General features: G+C 38.0%; 1 protein-coding gene across 3 annotated transcripts in view; it reads right to left on the reverse strand.

Annotated features, from left to right (window-relative positions):
* Positions 1-258: 258 nt before the first annotated feature.
* Positions 259-18811, reverse strand: part of ero1b (endoplasmic reticulum oxidoreductase 1 beta) — a 72396-nt gene continuing 53843 nt past the window's right edge. For 2 of the 3 annotated variants that reach the window (XM_020510691.2, XM_020510764.2), the window contains exons 13-17: positions 13677-13746; positions 11939-12025; positions 9674-9807; positions 3787-3843; positions 259-1266 (exon numbers count right to left, since the gene is read on the reverse strand). In XM_020510691.2, coding sequence (XP_020366280.2) covers positions 1167-1266; positions 3787-3843; positions 9674-9807; positions 11939-12025; positions 13677-13746 — 448 coding nt within the window. In that variant the 3' untranslated portion in view covers positions 259-1166. Of the gene's footprint in view, positions 2799-3786; positions 3844-9673; positions 9808-11938; positions 12026-13676; positions 13747-18811 lie in introns of all 3 variants that reach the window. The other variant, XM_048596751.1, reaches the window with a different exon arrangement.

Genomic DNA, 18811 nt, shown 5'->3' on the forward strand with positions numbered 1-18811 from the left:
AGATTGCTGGCTAGGCTAAATTGCTCTAAGTTATGCAGTTAAGAGAGCTGATTGAGGTGTCAGGGGGTACAAGGCAGTTTCAGACTTGATTAATATACACACACACAATTTTCCAGTTTATTACTGCAAAAGGAACAATATTCAAAACTATATGAATTCATAAAGTAACATGCATCTCTAAATGAATGATGAAATGTCATCATATTGCTTGTAATATAGATCCTTCAATACGCAGTTCTTCTTAAAACAAGGTATCAGTTTTCAAAGTGGATAGCGAGGAAAATTTATTTTTCTTTTTAAATAAATACATCTGACAAGTGCAGTAAACACAAGGGGTGCGATTAAATATTTTCCAAACAATTTCAATCTTTATGCTGAACAGACATACAGTACATAATAACCAGGAAAAATAAATCAACTCATCAAGGTTTGGAACACAGGCAACTAGTGATCAAAGATTTTAAAAAAAATTACAATCAGTTTTGTCACATTGCTTAAGGCAGGGTACAGATGCACCAAAATATTAGTGCTGATCATGCAAAGGAAAGTCAGAAAGAACAACTTGGTGCAGCATCTGCAGCTGAAGGTGATAATTCTTGAAAGGAAACGTAAGAAGCTGTGAAGCAGTAGTTGCACAAAGGAAACGAAAGCTTGGTTCACAGTGCTCAGGTTATTCCAGTCAGCATTTGCAAGTATTCAAAACAAATTAATGATCAGTATTTTTTGTAGAATCTGCTGCAATTTAGAGCAAATATATGCAATTTTGTTACTCAGATTCCTGCTGTTCTCCAAGGAACTTCAAATCAATTAAAAACTGCACAATGCAGAAATTACAATGTCCCTTCATTGCTAGTTTCTACTGAATCTAAATGATGCAAAAGACTACAGAAAAAGACATTTCAGGATCTGGTTTGCTCCCCAAATTGATAACTTAAGTAAACTAATAATAACATTTGTTGCATTTGCTTGTTTAAATTTACATATTGAAAATATTGTGCGTGTAATGTTAAATTGTTTAGGTGCTTCTCAGTACATTGCCACCTATTTATATTATCTGCCCACTATTAAATTTATAGATGACTTCAGCAACTTGTTTCTCCAAACAGGAGAAGATATTTTTCACATTTCAAACCATAGCCGATCATTTTAAGGATTGCCATAAATGATTAATTGAATGATCTAGGATAGATGATCGTAAGTGGAGAAAATGGACACTTCCAATTGTAGCCTGAACCGACATGAATTCTCCAGTTCTTTAGAATCAATCTGTGCCATTAGGAAAAGAAAAGGTTCATTTAAACAACTTGTTTTAAGTAGATCATGGGTTGTAATAAAAGAACTTAAAAAATTTTTTTGGAACAAAATTAAGTTTAAAAAATGGCTAAACTCATCACTATAGACTAACGTCTCATTTAAAACTTGATTTTTCTCTAATTTTTCTGGCCGTTCAAATTACTTCTTTTTAAGAGCAGACTTTTGCTGTTCTCAGTGTACCATTCTCTAATGGAGATGCTGCCCGATTGGCCACACTTCCTAGATACAGATGTATGCATTTATGAAGGAGGTCAAAATTAGAAATGATAAATAAAATGGTCACTGATAAAGAAATTTGAGCAACCTCTTTAACCAGACTGTGGAACTTATTTCCAAATGGAATAGTTGAGGTGAACAGCATAAATGCATTGATGGAGAAGTAGACAAGTACCTCAGGAAGGAGGAACACGAGGAAGAGAAGTAGACTTCATCTCTAATTAAACATGCCTCGATCTACATTAACTCCCAATTAATTACATTTCACTTAATTAAGGCAACCTTTTATTATTCGTCTAGCATCCCCTTAAATATATTCATGCTATTCACCTTGATGACTCGTTGTGCAGTAGCTTTCCAATCATCTTCCTGCTCCAAGTCCTTTCTTCTGAATTCATAATTGAATTTAATAATGACCATCATATTCCTACTTTTCCCTGGATGATAGACTCAGTTTAGCATATGATGGGCATTATAATCACAATGGGTGATTGCTTTATGATACATGCGCAAGTAAAAATACAATGATAAAATTAGAAGAAAAAAATAGAGGGAAGCTCTTTTGCTGCACAAACTTGGACACGAATTAGATGGGGAGAATAGCCTGTGCTGTACGTTTCATGGAATTATAGGTTAATGGGTAAAATGAATAGCCCGGAGTAGTTGAGGTCAAATGACTTATTGTCTCCCTATGCCACAATGGCCAGGCTCTACTAGTACCAAGCAATAATCTAGCCAGATTGAAGAATACTCAGTTCAACTGATAAAGTTTGTAGTATTAGTTTATCGATAGAAAGGATTAATAGATTCAATCAACAAATTTTTTAAAGAGTAAGGTATACATGTAATAACTTATGAATGGTATAAACCTTTTTAAACTTTTATAGTAATGTTTTGAGCATGTGTTCAAGTGGACCAGGCAAAAGTTTCACACCAACAGTACAATGGCTGAACAGTTTCAGCAACCATCAAGGGGTTAAAACACAAACATACAGGCACAAAAGTACAGGTAACACAACAAAGCATGGTCACTATTATTTGTGATATATATATATAATATACATACACACACATATTTTATATATATATGACATCCTTGCTGCAGATGATCCAACAATAACTTGTGTTTTACCCACAAGTAGCTTTTAAAACACACAGTCACTTTGCTTTGATCCTTGCTTCCAAATGATTACTGCTCCTCAAGTACGCCAGCCGATGAGGCAGCTATATTTGGTCAATTCAGAGAGTAACCTACTTAATACAGGATACTAAAATATAAAATTAAAACAATCATTGGAAACAAATTACATGATATTGACATCTACCTGATGTAGAAAGCAAATATGAAGAATATCTGTACTCAAATATTATTGCTTTTTGATTTGAAGAAGTATTGTAATTTAGAAGTACCAAATTGCAATAGAAATATTTCTTCTATTTCACATCTGAAGAATTCCAAAAGATCCCTATGACACTCACAATGTTCTCTGAAGTGGTCTTAAAACCCTGTGTGAATTACGCAGATTTCCAATATTCAGAAACTGTTCTCATTTCTCCACAGGATTTATCTATACACAATCTTTTCTAAAAGGCCCATGTAGCACATTGTGCTGCAGCTCAAATTACACATTTTGAACAGTTGCTTTTATTTTTAAATTTTTTTAAATTACAAAAGTCTTGTCCTTAATGTAAAAGTGATAATCAACAGTCAGGCACGCTAGAATAACAGGGGTCATTTTTGAAGGGAATCTGATCATTTTAACACGGTCATTAAAATTTTTAGACATTGATCTGAAATACTGAAGTACTGTCCAAGAACATTCAGTTTGCAATACTGACACAGTTAAGCTCCAGGAAGTCCCCTCACGCCATTGGAGTTAAAAATAAAATTCTGCTTGAATTTTAATAGATTAGTGCAGACAAACCTAGAACTGTTCAGTTAATAATTTTCTTAATGAATAAGGCTTGGTAATATTTGAAATCAAATAAATTCAAACACATGGTTAGTTAACTAGAAAAAAAAAATGATCACAAAGAAACGCTATCAAATAAAATGCAAAAGGGTACACACTATTACCAAACCAAATTCATCTCTTTCATTCAATATAGTCCAGGCCAATGCATTACTGTAAAAGTGTGTAACAGTTAGCTACTGAATCCCTGAAGAGCCCGAATTTTCATCGAGTGCCAGGGACCAGGACAATATTAGAGTCTCTACCCAGCACCCATCTTGGCTGTCTCCACAGCATTTGTTACCTCTTGTCCTTTAACAGCATTTTGAAATTCTGTAATTCTTGAATACTTGTTGAAAGCCTGAAAGAGCAAAGTAGCAATACAAAAAGTTAGCTACTGTATATAACCCCTTGGTTTTGAGAATGACAAAAGTGAAGGTAACTGGAACGCTTCATTCGTTAGAAATTCTCACCCCACTTCAGTCTTTAAAAAATCTGCGCAGCTGATGGTACAATTAACAGATGTGTGATGCCTCCCTAAAGGTGAATGAGCACATGAGCATTGAGTATAGGAGTTGGGACATCATGTTGTGGCTGTACAGGACATCGATGAGGACACTTTTGGACTACAGTGTAGAATTCTGGTCGGTCTGTTACAGGAAGGATGTTGTTAAATTGGAAAGGGTGCAGAAAAGATTTACAAGGACAAGGACATTACTGGGACTGGAGGGTTTGTGTTATAAGGAGAGGCTGGGACTATTTTTCCTGGAGCATAGGAAGTTGAGGATGACCTTAGAGGTTTATAAAATCATGAGGGGAATAGATAAAGGTAGGTGACAAGGGGCTTTTCCCTACAGTAGGGGAGTTCAAAATTAGAGGGCATAATTTTAAGATGAAAAGGGAAAGATTTAAAAGGGACCCGAGGGGCAATTTTTCCCACAGATAGTGGGTGCGTATATGAAATGAACTGCCAGAGAAAGTTGTAGACGCAGGTACAGTTACCACATTTAAAAGACATTTGGACAGGTACATGAATAGGACAAGTTGAGGGATATGGGCCAAATGCAGGCAAACGGGACTACTGTAGTTTGAGAAACCAGGTCAGCATGGACTAGTTGGACCCAATGATCCATTTCCATGCTGCATAACTCTATGACTCTATAATTTAAATGATGTAGCAAATATTCTGGTATAAAGGTGCATATTTCTTTGATAAAATGGAACCTTGGAAGAAATAGTGTTCGAACTTTTTACACATGTTCCCTCTTTCCAACATGTTATTTGCTATTTGAGTAACTGGTCATCATGAAATTTCCCATTTGTCTTCTGAAAAATCTGTTACATCCAGAACACTCTTCAACACAAGATCAGCAGTGTGACTGGTCTGAAATAATACTCAGTTTCAACTTAACTAGGCAAAATTAACTTAAATCATAATGTATGAAATGAGATGACAGTGCTGCAAATTTAGATCAATGGTTAGAAATAAAATCTATTTAGGACAGCATGCCGAGCCACGCATAACTGTATTCAAAGTTAGTGATCATATCACCGTCTAAGTGGCATTATAACAGTCACATACAGCAATGGTGCATGGAAGTAGGCAAATACATGCCATCTGTTTCTTCTGCTCTCTCAAACTTGTATGCTCTGGTTACTGATCCTGGCAGTGGAAACAATTTGGTCTTATTTACACTGTCATAACAATAAACAGTGCTACTAAAGCTCTCCCTAACCTTCTATTTCCAGAAGAACAATCCCAATATCATTGCTGTTTTGAAACAGACTTGTGATCAGTTTCCAAATGTTGCAATATTAATGGAATCTTGAAATGATGTGAAAATATTGTGAAGTTACATGAAACTTGCAGATAACATTGACAGTCAGACCAAATCTTGAAGTCAATTCCATGTAAGACAGTCCTTTTTAAAAATAATATCCCCGCTCTCCAGAAAGAGGTTTTCACACTTCCATAAGCATCTATAAAATAAATCTTAAAAACACACTAAAGGGAAATTTCAGATTAGGAAAAGCTCATCTGTCAAGCTGTTAACTGGTCTCATTGTAAATTGCCATTTTAAATCATGGCTAGCAGTTTACAATTTTTTTTTTCCAGATGCAAGAATGGTTTCAGGGGTGTGAAGAGATCAAACAAGCATAATTCAATGACCAAAATGAAGGGTCTCAAAGGCCTCTCTCAGAAATCTTGCAAGTTACAATAACAGAAGCACAATTTCCTCAGTTGTGTGTGAATTGCCCACTACCTCTAAATCAATTAAATAACTAAAGTCAACTCCCCTGCTTTCCTAAAATTAAGTTTGCAAAATAAACAATACATTAAATTTAACATAATTGAAAATGTATTGTTGTCCAGATTTACTCTTTTGTTTTTCCTCTAACATTGGAGAGGAAGCTAAAAACAGGAGGACAGAAAGCAAAACAACTTACAGATTAAAGCTGCATGCTACAGATTGCATTTGAAGAAGTGAGTGAAGTGGATAGATTGATGGCTCTTTGAAAAGATGGCTCGCTGCAGACTGCTTCCAAGCTGAGGATTGACCAATCAGCCACAGCACAGTGCACAAATTCTATGCAAATGTTGACATGCAAATCCTAAGCAGCAGTAGAGTTTGTAAACATGGGGTCGTGCACCTTACTGATGTCCCTGTTCTTTATCTTTAATATTCTGATTTATTTTTTAAAAAATGTATTTATGGTTTATGCACCAAAATATGAATGAGCTAACAAAAAAGGTTTATGAGAAAGTAAGCATGGTATATGGTGGCACCTGGTATTGCTGTAAAACTAGCCAATGCTGATCCTCAAAAGGTGGAATACCCTCATTCAAGTCTATTCTATTGACATCCAGATCTCCCTAGCAATGCCTGTTGCGTCAGGCTCTCAAATACAGGAGCAGACATCAATTACCAGCTGCCAATTATGCCACCCAGCTCATTTCCCATTCTTCCCTTCCTGAACCTGGTTTAGGTCAGCGTGGGAGTCTGTTGCTGCCACAGGAACGCAACTTCGAACCTATCATCCACAATATCAGCTAGTAACACTGTTCAAATTATTTATGTCATGGCAACTTAAGGCCTCAGATCAGCTTGCAGGAAATACTCCAGTCTGGCTTCTTCTATCTTCGGTCTGCTGATGGTTTTCCCAAGTGGTGGAATACTCAGATGGCAAGTGTTAAATTTAAATCAGGATCCCGACTGAAGTTTACTTAAGGACTCTGTCTTAGAAAGGCAGCAATCATGGATGGTATGAATCCCCACAAGCAAAGACAATAGGTGCTCTGGTAACAGAATGACAGGCATGCCTGGTTTTAAATTTCTTATGCAGCTTGGACAATTACTAACATTCCCAATAAGTCAATCCAAACTATTCAAATCATTTCTCTTGATGTCTCTGCTCATCTTGGGCTTCTGGTTTAAGTACTACTTAAATGGAAAATGACCAAGGCATTTTGAGGGATATGGGCCAAATGCTGGCAAGCGGGACTTGATTTATATAGGCTATCTGGTCAGCATGGACAAGTTGAACCGAAGGATCTGTTTCCATGTATATCTCTATGACTGTAGAATTCTGAGGTACAGAGGGATAGAGGTGTTCCAGAGCATGAGAGGAACAGAACCATAAGTAAGGATGGTATGCTTCAGTTACACAAGGCATTGGTGAAACTACATAAAGTCAGAATCGTACAGCATGGAAACAGACCCTTTGGTCCAACCAGTCCATGCCAAACACAATCCCAAACTAAACCAGTCACACCTGCCAGGTCCTGGCCAATATCCCTTCAAACCTTTCATATTCATGTACTTTAAGTGTGTTTTGAATGTTGTAATTATGTCCCCATCCACCACTTCCTCAGGAAGTTCATTCCACACAAACCACCGTGTAAAAAAATTTGCTCCTCATCTTCTTTAAAAATCTCTCTTCTCACCTTAAAAATATGCCCCCTAGTCTCGAAATCCCCGACCCTAGGGAAAGGACACCCACCACCAACCCTATCTATACCCCTCATGATTTTATAAATCTTAAAAGGTAACCTCTCAACATCCTATGCTTCAATGATGGAGTCCAAGCCTATCCAGCCTTTCTGAACTCAAACCTTCCATACCCGGCAGCATACTGGTAAATCTCTTCTGAACCCTCTCTAGCTTAATAATGTCCTTCTTATAACAGGGTGACCAGAACCAGACACAGACAGACAGTACTACAGAAGAGGCTCACCAATGTCCTATACAACTGCAACATTTCAAATACACAGTGTGTATCCTTGGTCTCCATACTTAAATATGTAAATACACTGGAGGTAGTTTAAAAGTGCAATAGATTGATAGCAGGAATGAGTAGGTTGTCTTATGAGGAGAGGCTAAACAGGCTGGGTGTATTTCCAGTGGAGTTTAGAAGAGCAAGGGGTAACTTGATTCAAGTGTTTAAGATTCTGAATGGTCTTGACAATGGTGGACATTTCAGAACCAGGAGACATCGCTTTAAAATTAGGAGCCACACATATTTGACAGAGTGGAATTTTTTTTTTATTCATTCATGGGATGAGGGTGTTGCTGGCCAGGCAGCATTTGTTGTCCATCCCTAATTGCCCAGATGGCAGTTAAGAGTCAACCATATTTGCTGTGGATCTGGAGTCACATATAGGCCAGACCAGGTGAGGATGGTAGTTTCCTTCCCTAAAGGACATTAGTGAACCAGATGGGTTTTTCCTGACAATCGACAACGGGTTCATGGTCATCATTAGATTCTTAATTCCAGATATTTATTGAATTCAAATTCCACCATCTGCCATAGCAGGATTTGAACCCAGGTTCCCAGAACATTATCTGGGTCTCTGGATTAACAGTCCAGCGATAATACCACTAGGCCATCACCTCCCTCTAAATACCTCAGAGGGTTGCAAGACTTTGGAACACAGTCTCAGAAGGCAGTAGAAATGGGGTCATGACATATAGGTAGACAGATTCCAATGCCTAGCGAGAATCCGTGGTTATCAGGGGTAGTTAGGAATGTGGAAATCGAAACACAAACAGATCAGCCATAATCTTATCGGATGGTGACACAGGCTCGAGGAGCTGAATGATCTACTTCTGCTCATAATTCATGTGGTTCACATACCTTCACATTGTGACCTGGAATCCAAAAGTGGCAAAGCTACATTAAGTCTAAAGGAATGTTTTTGCCTCGTACATTTCTTCTCAATGCTTTTACAAGTCTCAAAGTTGTGTTTATGGGAGCTGCCGTATTGGGTAGGTGCAATGTCTAAAAATCTCGTGATGTGCTTTGGATAATAAACCTGAGTGTTTGTTCACGATTTGATAAATTAGAGAAGAGGGTTGAATGATTGATCACTGGAACCTGCAACTTGAGACCACCACTGGAACTCAATGAGGAGGTCCTGTTTTTTTTTAAACTATATATAGACTTTATGGTCTTAATGGAATACACAGAAATAGCTGGCAAGGCATTGAACTATCCCTATATTATTTAAAGTGGGCTACAGGAATGTTCGCAAATCAAGCTCCAGGTTACATATAGGGTAAAATTTGACTTAGAAAAACAGATTTAAATGTTTCAAAGCCCAGGGTAACATGCCACATATAGACTGCATTGTTGACAGATAGTGTATTTATGCATTGATTGACAGCACACACAGTTCAGGCCACACATTACCTGTACATTGGAAGAAAGATCATTAGAACAAGTATTCAGTCAGTGGAGGTAACTCTTTGAACTCACTTTACATTGAAGAGCTTTCAGATATAAACTTTGCTTCTCACCCTTCCTGAATAAAATGAGCTTGTTTTTGGAAGCTGTGGCCTACAGTAGGTCTCCAGCATCTCAAAGTGGCAAGTAACTCTAAGCCAATCAACTGTTGATGCATTACTGTCAAGCCGATCAAGTCTTCACTGGATACCCATACATACACTATACTTTCAGCAGCATTGCAAAAAAAAAAAGTGTCCAATCTTTTCTTAGAGATTACAGTGCATTTTTAAACTACTCTGCAACTGGGCTGTACAAAATCAGCTAACCCACGGTTGACCATGCTCTAATCAACCGAGTAACTACTCAAGGTCAGTAATGAGCGTAACTGCAAATTGATAGGATAGATAAACTCTATTCCTATGATAACTCAATATATGAAAACTCATTTTGGAAGTATTTCTTACCTGCCAAACGCATTCAAAAGAGCAACAACCTCCTGTCGGGTGAGCTGAAAACCTGCTGAAGGACTCCGCTCAGGAAGATTCTTGATCTCCCGTTCAGAAAATAAAATCTTTAGAGCTGTACCCAAACCCTGAGTCTGATGAGGAGACAAGAAAATAAAAGTATTACATCCTAGTGCTTTGCTCTCTTTCCTAAAATGGTTGTGCATTGGAATATCTTTCACATTTTTAGTCCGATTTTGGATCTTCTGCTACTTTCTTGAAGAAATTTAGCTTTGACACAATTTGACCTGAAAAGTTAACGTTGTCATCCATCCATCAAAATGTTCCTCTGGTTAGGCTGCATTTTTTTTTGTTCTTATTCCATTTTGAAATACAAGTAGTTACACGTTTAAGCAGTATTTTGTTATTGGATCAATAAATGCTTAATACTATATATCGGTTATATACTATTCTATATTGTAGATAACATATCTAAATAGATTTAAAAAAAATTCTTTGATGGGATTAGAGTTTAGCTGGCAAGGCCATTACTTGCTGCCTTGCTGTAGTCAACCACATTGCTGTGGATCTGATGTCACATATAAGCCAAACTAGTTAAGGAGGACAGATTTCCTTCCCTAAAGGACATGGGTGAACAAAATGGGTTTTTAAATGACATTTATTATCATGATTGATATTATTGAGACTAATTTTATATTCTAATTAGAAATCTAACCAGAGTATCAGCCTGGGTTCTGTGGATTACATCATCACTACACCACTATCTCCTGAGTGATTATCTATGTTTCACTAATGTCTACTACTTTGTGTGTTAAACTGGTACGTAGTTCTTCTGTGCCCTCTGATGCTTTTATAATATTCTGGAAGGACTGAGAGCCATTAAGCATTAAACCATGTTTAACTCTTTGCAGTCAGCTTCAATTTATGAGCTCCTCACTTAGAGGTATAACTGCTGACACTGAGCCATGACTGACAGTAGAGGACAAAGGTTGTTATTCCACAAATGTTTAAGTAATTGGAATCACACTGGTCAAGCACAATGACAGAAGTTAAAAATTTGAGATTCTACAATGCTAAATTAGACATTTAAACCACAGAGGTAATATGAATAAATCTGGTATGTCCTTTTCTTGTAAACAGAAGTCTGAGGGATAACCTTAAAGTCGGATTTCGAAATGTCTTATTACATTAGACATCATTCCATAGTGTTAGATTCCGTTGTTGGGACAGCAAACCCAGAGGTGACGATCAGACTAAGACAGTCACCAAAGAAATCAAACAGGGAATTAAGACAACTTTTTCTAACCCAGAGATGATAACGTAGAAATCACTACCAATAGAATACTGATCTCACCAGCATTATTCCCTTCAGAGCACATGGCCCGACAACATAGTTAGAAGTTAAAGTGCATGCAATGCTCAAGCCTAACCAATTAAGATAATATGCATGCTTGGCTATATAAAACAATTTTAAAAAGATATCAAGCATTTAAATGAATGGACTGCACATTGTGAAAAAAGGCATTGTTTGTTGCTCCAGGGAGTAGTTGAGGTGAATAATATTGATGCAGTAAAGAGAAGCAAAGAAATTGACGGCAGGTCAATTAATGCTGATAACATTCGTGAGGGAGGAAGGGACGTGTAAGAGGAGTTCAGATATTTTGGATCAAAAGGCCTATGCTGCATGTTTTATGTAGCTGCATGCAACATACCAAGTAATTCTGATGGTGACTCTAACTAGGTCTTTAACAAATGGAATGAAAAATGCCTTTTATTTTCCATAGCCATGTTTGCGAGTTACTTTGAGAGAACGTTTTCCCACACATTCAAATGACAGAATTAAAATTTAGGTTATTAAAAAAAGCATTTACCTCCCAGAACAGTAGAGTGGAGTGCCTGTCAGTAGTGTGTCAACTTGAAGTTGTTAATATTTTGCAAAAAGTAAACTAAAATGTTCACTGGAGGGCCTTTATCAGTCATAAATGAAATTAGGACGTGGCATAAGGGAACAAAAAAAACCCACGTATCCTTTAAATGGCAGCATCTCAAAGTCTGCATTCCAAATTGTACTTTCAGGCATATTTACTCGAATAACTGGGGCACAGGGTTTTGATTTGCTCCATTTCTCATCTCAGCGTCCCTTAAAAATGAGGAATACTGATTTGCCACAACATAAAACTCCATTTGCTCCCACAGTTTTTTAAGAAACAGCATAGTTGCACTCCAAATTGCTTGCATTACTTGGGAATATCATTTGAAACAAACCTGAAGTTTACCCCACAATCTGCACTTGTCACATCCAACACAATCCATTATACGGGAGATATTTTTAAAATGAAGTCTGAATTCCTCCTATTAAAAAGGATTAAAAATCATAACTCATTACTTGAATTTAACCTTGTACAGAGTCAGGCATGATTGATTTAAGTCAGCACAAGTTAAGCAGGCAATATGAAAGGTACCATACAGAATTATCTATATCCTTTGATCTCAGATTTTTTGCTAATTTTAAAAAGGAATGCATGTATTTCAGTAGAAACTTAAGTCACAATTTACGCCACTTCTGAGTCATCTTTACTTTTCCGTTGTTTCAGTTAGGCACACAAGAGCCTAGCTACGAGGGTATGCTGTCCCACACTGCATGTACTGTTTCGAATGCTAAGGCATAAAATATGGAGCAATGGCAACAGTAACATTTATACAACACCTTTAACCGAGAACAGAGTCCAAAGGAGCTTCACAGTTATTAATCAACTAAAAGCGGATACCAAGCCAAAAGGAGAAATCAGACGATGTTAGCAAAGCAAAGTCAAAGAGGTGAATCTTAAAAGGAGGAAAGAAAGTGGATAGGTGGAGACATTTAGAGATGGCAGTTGAAAGCTTACAGCCCAAACTGAAGACACATAGCGAAGAAGGAGATGAGGGCTTGGTTGAAAAACCCAACAGATATGAAAATACAGAGAGGATCAAACGGACGAAGTTTGATGATACAGTTGAGCGAGTTACGGCACATTTGGAGTAAAATTGGTTTGGAAGATGATAGGAGAAGCCAGATGTTAAAAGATACAAGGAAAGAGTTAGAGATGAGGAGAGCAGGAACGCCAGGCAAGATGGCAGAGGGGCTGGCCATAAATATGGTTAGAAGAGTTCATATAGAGGTAAAGCTTAAGTGTGAGAAGTAATTTCAGAGAGTGAGATGGATACAGAGAATGAGGAATTCCTCAGTGCAGAGGCAGAGAGATGTTATGTCAAAGAGAAATCCAACAGTGGATCTTGGGTGGCAAGGCCATGAGTTTCTTTTTGCTTTAAAAAAAAAAGGAAAAAAGGAAAAAAGGAAGAAGTCTTAGGAAGTCAAAAAAGTCAAAGAAATAGAATTGCAAAGGGAAAAGTCCAACCAGTGATATAGTGACGTGGTCCACCACTACAGCTTGGGTCGATCATGTGATAGAAGCTAGTCAGGCAGGGAGAGAGGCATAGAAGGAAATGCTAGGCTTATCCAGGAATTGAATCAAAACTTGAGATAGTGGTGGTAAAACAGGCAGAAGAATAGAAAAATAAAAGGACTAAGTTGGGAATTGAGAGGGAGCTTTGGCAGAAGAGGCAAGAGAAAAAAAAATAACTGTGCAATCAGAAAAAAATTCAGCTAAAAATAACAACATTTGCTTGAAAACCATTTTGCAACAATAACACACAAAGATGGAAAATCTGAAGAGAACATTTTTCCTACATCAGTAAACATAGGATTATTATAGGAACAGAGTAGATCAGTTGCCCCTTTAAATCTGCACTGCCATTCAGCAAGATCATGGCTGATCTTCTACCTTAACTCCATCTTCCTGAACTCTTTCTCACTTTGTACTCAAAAATCTACTGCCCTCCGTCTTGACTAAATACAAAAACTGAGTAAACATTACGCAAAAAACTTATAATTAACAAAATTTTAGGAAAAAAACTTCAGAATTTCTTTGCATAAAATATGCAAAATACTACGTCGACATTTTACCTTTAGTGTTTTAGCTTCTTTCTTGTTGCCTGCAAACATGGACTTTTCATCAAAATGCATAGGAAATGACCTATTACAAAGGAAAGTTATATGTATTCTGAATACTGTAAAGTTTAATTTGAATTAAATTAATTGCCCAAGTTTTGAACATGCAGGTCAATTAGTGAGAAGATTAAAAAAAGACCAACTTTTCAAATTTGTAATTTAAAAAATTGTTTTCAACATTTCGAAAAAAGGAACACAATAATATTGCATTTTAAGGTCTACACATTACAGATTTTTAAATGGAAAACTTGTAAAGTCAAAATATAAACAACAATCCTGAAACTAATTCATAAAGCTCTGCAGTAATGCATAACAAATATCAAAAGGCATAGTCTAAGGGATGGATAGTTCAAACTTTCAATAGCTTATGAAACTGGAACTTTACAGAAAAATCAAAACACCATTAATTCCCAAACAAATTATATTTTCCAGAAAATAGGCAAAATAATGCATAAAACAAACAATTTAAAAGGAAAGGAAAACAGGAACAAAGCAAAGCAATCCGAATTGGGATCCCTGGTGTTTTTCTCTGCACACCCCCAACCCCAACAGCCTAACCCGGAGGAACATAGCGCCATACAAAGCACTTGTACTGATTGCTCTAAACCAAGCACAATAGAAGTTGGACAGTCAAGTTTCTAATCGTGATGGTGTACTCATACCATTGGTCAGTCTAGCTACAGGACTGTAGAGAAAGGCACTACTACTTTAACAGTGTTAATTGTAGCAACCTTATTCTAACAAATTGGATAAAAGTAACTCCATACAGGTGAAGGAGAATGCACTGGGAATATACACACACAGGAAATAAACACCAAAATGGCTGAGGTGAAAGAAATGATCCTGGTGAAACACAGATTCAGATTCAATCAAGAACAATTTAAGTTTGCGAAGGAGAATGATGATGGAACCAGTAATATTCAATTTAGTAATCATTAGTATAATTTTGTGCAACAGTCAAAAGACAGTGGCTGTTCTAAATTGAAGAAATGCTGGTGGTCTACCATTAACAAAAGCTGCATTTAATCATTTGTAAGGAATTCTCTGCCATGTCATCTCCACCTCCTCTCACACCAATACTTCTGATGTCCAAGGTTTCATCCTTTGTCTCCAATTTCTCATTTGTGGGGTACCCCTTGGTGACAATTTCCAAAAACAAAAAAAAGTGTCAGTTTCTGCATGTACACAGATGACATCCAGCTCTACCTCACCACCATTTCTGGCCTTCCTAAAAAAAAAACTGTCTCACTGCCAGTCTGATATCCAGTACTGGATGAACAGAAATTTCATTCAAGTAAATACTGGGCAGACCAAAATCATTGTCCTTGAATTCTGCAAAAAACTAAAATTTTCTAGAGTGAGCAGACAATTGCACATAAGAGATAACAAGGTTTAGAGCTGGATGAACACAGCAGGCCAAGCAGCATCAGAGGAGCAGGAAGGCTGGCATTTCGGACCTAATTGCACATCAGAGTCATCACTAACAAGGCTCATTTCCACCTCTACATCATCACTTGACTCTATCCATTTTCACTCACTTATTTTGTTAAAACCTTCATATATTACTATTCTAATACACTCCCAGCCAACATCCCACACTGCAACCTCCAAAAACAAGGTCATCCTAAATTCTGCTGCTCAAGTGCTAACCCTACACCAGATTCAGCTCATTTATCACAGTAGCTTCTTGTTGATCTACACTGTCTCCCAATTAGGCAAAGCCTCTATTTTTCATGGACTTTAGCAAGGCCCTCAACGAGGCTCCGCATTGTAGGCTGCTTAGTAACGTTAGATCACATAGGTTCCAGGGACAGCTAGCCAAGTGGATACAAAGTTGGCTTGAAGATAGGAGACAGATGGTTGTGGCGGACAGCTATTTTTTGGATGGGAAGCCTGTCTAGTGGTGTGTCGCAAGGATCAGTGCTGGGTCCACTGTTGTTCGTCTTTTATGTAAACGATTTGGATGAGAATATAGGCGCCTTGGTCAGGGGGTTTGTGGATGACACCAAAATTGGTGGCATAGTGGACAGTGATGAATGTGATCTAAGGAGTACAATGGGCTCTTGATTACAACTGGGCCAGTGGGCTGAGGAATGGCAGATGGAGTTTAATTTTAATTAGACAAATGTGAGCTGTTGCATTTTGTTGAGACAAACTAGGACAGGACTTACACAGTTAGTGGACAGGCCCTGGGGAGTAGTGTTGAACAGAGAGACCTAAGGGTGCAGGTATATAGCTTTTTGAAAGCGGCATCACAGGTAGACAGGTTGGTGAAGAAAACATTTGGTACACACCTTCATCGGTCAGAGCATTGTGTACAGGAGTTGGGGCATTGTGCTACAGCTGTACAAGATATTGGTAAGGCCACATTTGGAGTACTGCATACAATTCTGGTTACTCTGCTGTAGGAAGGATGTTATTAAACTGGAAAAAGGTGCAAGAAAGATTTACAAGGATGTTACCAAGACTGGAAGGTTTGAATTATAAAAGGAGAGGCTGGATAAGTTGGGACCTTTTCCCACTGGAGCATTCAAGGCTGAAGGGTGACCTTATAGAAGTTTATAAAATCACGAGGGGCACAGATAAGATGAATAGCCAAAAGGTCTTTTCCCCGGGGAAGAGTCCTCAACTAAAGGGCATAGGTTTAAGGTGAGAGGGAAAAGATTTGAGGAACCCGAGGGGCAACTTTTTCACAAACTGGGTGGGTGCATATATGAAATGAATTCCAGAGGTAGATGCAGGTACAGTTACAACATTAAAAATTTTTGGACAGCTACACAGAAAGGAAAGTTGTTAAAAAGAGTGATATGGGCCAAATGCGGGCAAAATGGGCCCAGCTCATTTTAGGAAAAATTGGGCCAAAAGGTCTGTTTCCATGCTGTATGACCCCTTGACATTCAGTGATGATACCATCACTGAATTCCCCACTGTAAAACATCCTTGGAGTTACCAATGATCAGAAACTCAAGATCTGTCACATAAACAGTGACTATAAGAGCAGGTCAAAGGTTAGGAATACTCTGGCGAGTAACTCACCTCCTGACTCCCCAAAGCCTGTCCATTATCTGAAAGACACTGGTCAGGAGTGTAATGAAATACCCTGCAATTGTCTAGATGAGCATCAAGCAGCACTCAAGAAGTTGACATCATTGAGGTCCATCCTAAGCCAGGAGTGTGATGGAATACTCCCTCCTTGCTTGGACGGTGCAGCTCCAACACACAAGCTTGACGCCATTCAGGACAAAAAACAGCAGGCAAACATACCTTCCATCCTAAGTCAGTTACATAAATTGCAAACAGTTGAGGTTCCAGCACCAATTGTTACATCCTGTCAACCTGAAAACGATGCATTTACATAAATTCTCTGGTTCCTGTTAGCCAGCCAATCTTTTATCCATGTTAATACAATACTCCCTACATCAGGAGCTTTTACTTGCTGCAACAAGTAAACGGGGATATCACTCACCAGTAAGTGAAATGGACTAATTGTGGAAATACTGCGACTACAAGAGCAGGCCAGAGGTAGATCCTACAGTGAGTAACTCACCTCCAGGCTCCCCAAAGCCTGTCCACTATCCTGAAAGGCACTGGTCAGGAGTGTAATGAAATACCCTGCAGTTGTCTAGATGAGCATCAAGCAGCACTCAAGAAGTTGGCATCATTGTGGTCAAAGCAGCCCATTTAATTAGCACATCCACAGAGATTCAAATCAACCACCACCGATGATCAGTAGCAGTAGGTAGTACACACTACAAGATGCACTGCAGAAATTGACCAAGGCTCCTTAGACAGCACCTACCAAATACACCACCACCACCTAGAAGAAGAACAAAGGCAGCGGATACCTAGCAACACCATCAGCTGCAAGTCCACTTCCAAGCCACTTACTATCATGATTTGGCAACATCAAATAATTTTCATTCCTTTAGTGCCACGGGCTCAAAATCCCGAAACTCCCCAAGAATTATTGTGGGTGTATCTATCACAGAAAGGACTGCAGCAGTTAGAGAAGGTTGCTCACTATCATCTTCTCAAGAGCCAAAAGGGATGGGCAATAAATGCAGCCTAGCCAGCAATGCCCACATCCTGTGAATGAACTAAAAACAAAAAACAAAACCCTCTGATATGGCACCTTATTAAATACCTTCTGGAAATCTAAGTTCAGTATACCCAACAGTTTCCCTATTCTTCGCTTGTGTTACTCACTCAAAATACTTGAATAAATTTATCAAATATCATTTCCTTTCCATGAAACCAATTCTACAAGATTGACTTGAACTTATCCAAGCGCCTGCTATGACACCTTTAATGATAGCTTTCGGCATCTGAGATAATAAACGTTAAGCTAACTGGCCTGTAGTTTCCTAGTTTGTTAGCTTTCTGTCTCCCTCATTTTGAATAAAGACATTAGGTTTGCTATCTTCCAATCTAATAGGACTGTCCCTGAATGAAGGTAAGTTTAGAAAATCAAAATCAATGCATCAACTCTCTCACTGGGCACAACAGTGAAGTCTATCGACACCCAGACACTTCTCAGTCTACAGCTCCAACAATTTACACAGTACTATCTCCGGGGATTGCGATTTTCCTGAACTTTGCCCTCCTTCCATTTCCTGATTTATAGCTTCTTCTGGGATTCTACTTGCATTCTCTAACAGTGAAAACAAATGCAACATACTTGTTCAATTCATTTGCCATTTCCTCGTTTTCCATTTTTAAGTCTCTAGTTTGACTTTCTACAGAATCAACAGTCACTAAAAAAGTTATGGAAACTCACTGTTTTGAGATTTCTGGTTAGCCTTCTCTCCCACTCCAATTTTTCGTTATTAATTTTTTGGTCATTCTATGATGTTTTCTTATATTCTGTTCAATTTTCTGAACTGCCACCTGTCTTTGTACAATTACATACTTTTTCTTAAAAAAAACAGAATGGCGAGTCCCTTGGAAAACTTCTTACTTGTTGGAATGGATCTGTTCTGTATTTCAGAAATATCCCCTCAATGACTGCCATTGCATCTCTATTGACTTTTCCTTTAGGATAAGGTGTCCACTCACTTTAGCCAACTTGGCTTTCATATCATAGTCACCAC

Source organism: Rhincodon typus, chromosome 5 (genome assembly GCF_021869965.1).
Source record: "Rhincodon typus isolate 14 chromosome 5, sRhiTyp1.1, whole genome shotgun sequence".
Classification (NCBI taxonomy): Eukaryota; Metazoa; Chordata; class Chondrichthyes; order Orectolobiformes; family Rhincodontidae; genus Rhincodon; species Rhincodon typus.